This window comes from Alnus glutinosa, chromosome 11, assembly GCF_958979055.1.
Source record: "Alnus glutinosa chromosome 11, dhAlnGlut1.1, whole genome shotgun sequence".
Lineage (NCBI taxonomy): Eukaryota > Viridiplantae > Streptophyta > Magnoliopsida > Fagales > Betulaceae > Alnus > Alnus glutinosa.
The window spans coordinates 22,970,790-22,974,851 of NC_084896.1; the positions used below are offsets into that span (position 1 = coordinate 22,970,790).

The 4,062-nt window shown below is 34.8% G+C and overlaps 1 protein-coding gene across 1 annotated transcript; it reads right to left on the minus strand.

Annotated features, from left to right (window-relative positions):
• Positions 1-1,873: 1,873 nt before the first annotated feature.
• On the minus strand, positions 1,874-2,510 carry LOC133882374 (phytosulfokines-like). The gene is made up of 2 exons (XM_062321526.1): positions 2,334-2,510; positions 1,874-2,204 (listed from the first exon to the last, which is right to left on the minus strand). The coding sequence occupies exons 1-2, from the start codon at positions 2,493-2,495 to the stop codon at positions 2,079-2,081; spliced, it is 288 nt and encodes a 95-aa protein (XP_062177510.1). The 5' UTR covers positions 2,496-2,510; the 3' UTR covers positions 1,874-2,078.
• Between the last annotated feature and the right edge of the window lie 1,552 nt (positions 2,511-4,062).

Genomic DNA, 4,062 nt, shown 5'->3' on the forward strand with positions numbered 1-4,062 from the left:
GAGTTGAGTACTTGAGTTGGTGGGTCTTTATGATGCATCCTGTCATTTTCTAGACATTGGGTTGCATTGTGGTCATTGGGTAGTGAAACCTCCCAATATGGGTGCATAATTATTACATAAAATGTATGCATGCACCTTCTTGTATGTAGCTAAGGAAAGGCTACAAAGGGGCAACCATAGTCTTCTCAAAAACAGTAGATGTTAATTTCCTGCAGAAATTTCCCATTGAAGCCCATCTTAGGATGTTCATTTGGTAATGTTTTGCACAAAGCTCAAGACACATGGGTGGTAATAATGGTAGAAGATCAATTATTAGAACATTTTGCAAATCCCAAGTAGACAAAATGACAAGGCACACATACAACAATGTGTGCTTAATTTTGTCATATTTTTAGGCCACACTCCTGCCTTTATGATCGACTGTGTGAGCATTTCTTTGTTTAAAGAAAGAATTTTCTTTCTGGAACAAAGGGATTGAGCTCAATGCCGACAATGAAATTACGGAGGAAATTAAAGTTAATAAAAATAATAGGCTAGAGGAAAGGAAACAAGAATAGATAGAATATAAGTCAATCTTGATTGGATTTTATTTGTTTAATAAGATGGAGAAAGTCGCTATCTAATAAATTTTTATGTTTTCTTGTGCCACAAAACTCCATAATCAATTAATATCCCACGCCTAGATTGTTGACTACACAGTAATTTCCATTTCAATTTTCAACTAATATAATTGTGGGATAAGGTAATTAAACAACCATAAACACACATTACTCAAAAAATTAAGAACTTGACTATATATTTTTTTTTTTTTTAAGGATATTTGGCTATCCTTGTCTTAGTTATATCTAGTCTGCTTGGAGCAGAACTGCTCTTTAATTATTTTTGTACATGGATTAGCGGAAGATGAAAGTTATAGATAGTAGTTTATTGTAAGAACTTTGTTTTTATCAATAACTATGTAACCTCATAACATGTGGTTATGATTTTGCAGAACTTTATACTTTGTGATGTAAGAACTTTATGCTCGTGAGCTTTGATCGATGGTTCAAAAAACAAAAAAGTTTCTATATATGTAAAGTTATTGATAAGAAGAAATGAATGAATTGCAGTGGGAGACTTATGTATGTATAGCAACTGCTGCTAAGGGTTTGATGGCACCCGGATGGAGTTTTGGCTTGAACATGTATAAAATATTAATTAAATGATTAAATATATAAAGTTATTGATAAGAAGAAATGAATGAATTGCAGTGGGAGACTCATGTATGTATAGCAACTGCTGCTAAGGGTTTGGTGGCACCCGGATGGAGTTTTGGCTTGAACATGTATAAAATATTAATTAAATGATTAAATATATAATTTCTTATTAGCTCAAACTTTTTGAAACAACTCATGACTTAGCACGCGGCATGTTCTTAGTATAAGATTACATTATTTTTCAGATTTTATTGAAATCTTGGTTAAGTAGTCTCAATTATATGGTAGATAAGTTGGTCAGACTATATATATGATTCATTGATTCAATGAAGGTCCGTAATGTACAAAACAAGTCATATCAAGATTCTATTATTAAATGGAAGAAACTTGTTATTGAATTGGGATATACAATAATTATATGTATAAATTACTAACAATTTAAATAGTTAATGTGTAAAAGCTCATATAAAACTTACCTGGAGGTGCATGGTTCAACAACCGAAAATTTATTTAAGCAGATAAATCCTACTTGAAGGCTTCATCCGTGATCATACATGAAGCCTTTTGGTTTTAGGTTAATTAATTTAGATCATCAATTTTGATGCTATCCCTCTCTCCTTCTCTCTAAATTTGCAAGTTAATTTATAACCATGAGGGCCTTTAAATTAAAAAGAATCTTAAAGAGAAATCTCCAAAGTGTCTCTACCATAATTTAGACTGAAAGAACTAGATAATCTCTATATATAAGACAATGATAAACTAAGCTCTAAGCTCTTGAAAGAGAGCCTAAATATGGCAGCTATTACTTACAAATGAAATTACAGGGTATTATAATAACCCAGAAATGATACTAAATAATATATATATATAGTATGATGGATTTCATGGCTTATGCTTCTGCGTGTAGATATAGTCGAGATGAGCAGCAAGTGTTCTTCTCTGTAAGCACTCTTCTTCCCCAACTCCTTCACAGCTCTCCTCTTCCATTACCTTCTCTGCTTCAGCATCCTTCAGAAAACAGATATCAAATACGTTAAAGAGAAACTAAAGTTGGTTATTTGGAAGCTAAGAAATGAAATAATATGATCAGGAATCAGGATTGATCAGGAATTGAAGCTTAATTATATATGTACGTACCACGTGTTGGGTTTTCATCGGAGTGGCGTCAGAAAATACGGGCTCCGGCCGGGCGGTGGCACAGGTTAGTGTGTAGAAGAGGAGGAGGGCTACCATGCAAAGGGTGCTGACCTTGGACGACATTTTCTTTGTCTCTAGAACTGTCAAAGGCACACGAGACATGGAAAGGGGGGACTGTGTTGGCTGAATTTATAGAGAGATCGTGAGGAATGATCAGGGGCAAAGATGGAATTACCAAGACTCAGATTTTCACTCTACTTATTTAATTAAATATATATATATATATGTAATTATAAGTAAAAAAGAAAAAATAAATAAACAAAGGGAAGGTTCGTACGTAAAAGAACGTTGAACGGTTGGCCTCGTTGAAAATTATGAAAAATTCTAGAAGTATGAAATTCTTTCCTTTTCTTTTTATTTACATTTTCTAAATCAACTCCATTTATCAAGACACAGAGAAAAAATGTTATGCGAAATACCCACTAAGCTCGCCAGCATCTCAATCTCCTTTTCCAATCAGGTTATTTCGTAATTAAAGTTCATCGCAATGCTAATTAGTTTGCAGATAACCCTATTAGATGGTTTCTCTACTGACCAAAGTAAAAGCATTCTCATTTCTTCTCTACCTTCTGTGATTTCGGTTCCTAGTACTAATTAACGACATCAACAGTCCCTTCCCATTCTTTATTTGCTTGTTTATGTTGTTTTGTGTTGATACAAGTTGACTGTAGCACCACATCGGGTTAAGGAGAAATGATTGAAGGGGGAGTTCTTGAATAAAATTGCCTATTTTATTCAAAAGGGAGGCCCGTTAAAGGTCTCCCTCAATCATTTTTCTTGGTTAAGAACACCTACAAAGACAAACAAAAGATAGACATAAATGACTCGTAAGAAGTCGCGAGCAGTGCTAGACACTCTGAAACTTGAGTTAGTAAGGGTGTGTGTACCTCCGACTTCGGGTTTCTTTTTTTTATCTCGTTTATTGGACTATCATAAATATGAGAAGTGTATGCAAGATATGGTAGATATTGAAGGTCACCAGTCTGGTATGTAAGGTGACAAGTCATAGCAAAGATCTTTCATTCTGAATATACCTTATTGATCTCCTTATATTGCCAATCCTTCCTTTTAGGTACCGGATTCGGAATAAGCAAATTAAGCTGCTAAAAGGGGAAATGTTTTTCCTTACATAGTCGTTTTTCATGTATGCGACCGTCAACTAGAATATCGTCGGTTAGGGTACAATCAGACAGTGATCAATGATCTCCTGATTGGAGGTTCATCCTCTAGTGGGACGTTCGAGGGGTTCGTGTCAACGAGACGCTCAGTCTTTGCCAAGGGACAGGAGGCCTCAATGGGGCCGTGAGCCCATAGGCTTAGGTGAGCCTCTAATGGACTTACGATATTTAATATATATAAAAAGAAACAAACAAAAAAGGTGTTTGGGTGTTGGCTACTTTTAAATATTCAAGTGCAGGTTCACGAACTCAACTTTCCAGAGCAATTACTTGGTTCCAAAGTATTGGTGTATGTCTAAAAGACTCCAACTTTCTAACCTTTTGGGTGTAATCATGGACAAGAGCGCACTCTTTGAATTGTTAAATCACCATTAGTGTGCAACAAAATATGATTTTCCATCACGCCAAATGAAACAAAGGGATTTAGATTTAGTGGAATAGGATCATGCTTGGAATGTACTTGTTTTGGGATACATTATCAACGCCATTTT

What these genes read in the sequence shown, in the direction of transcription:
- LOC133882374 (XM_062321526.1), bottom strand. Translation starts at nt 2,495, where the DNA reads ATGTCTCGTGTGCCTTTGACAGTTCTAGAGACAAAGAAAATGTCGTCC. An exon ending in CGATGAAAACCCAACACGTG is followed by an intron (nt 2,205 to 2,333) that starts GTACGTACATAT and finishes TGTTTTCTGAAG; the next exon opens with GATGCTGAAGCAGAGAAGGT.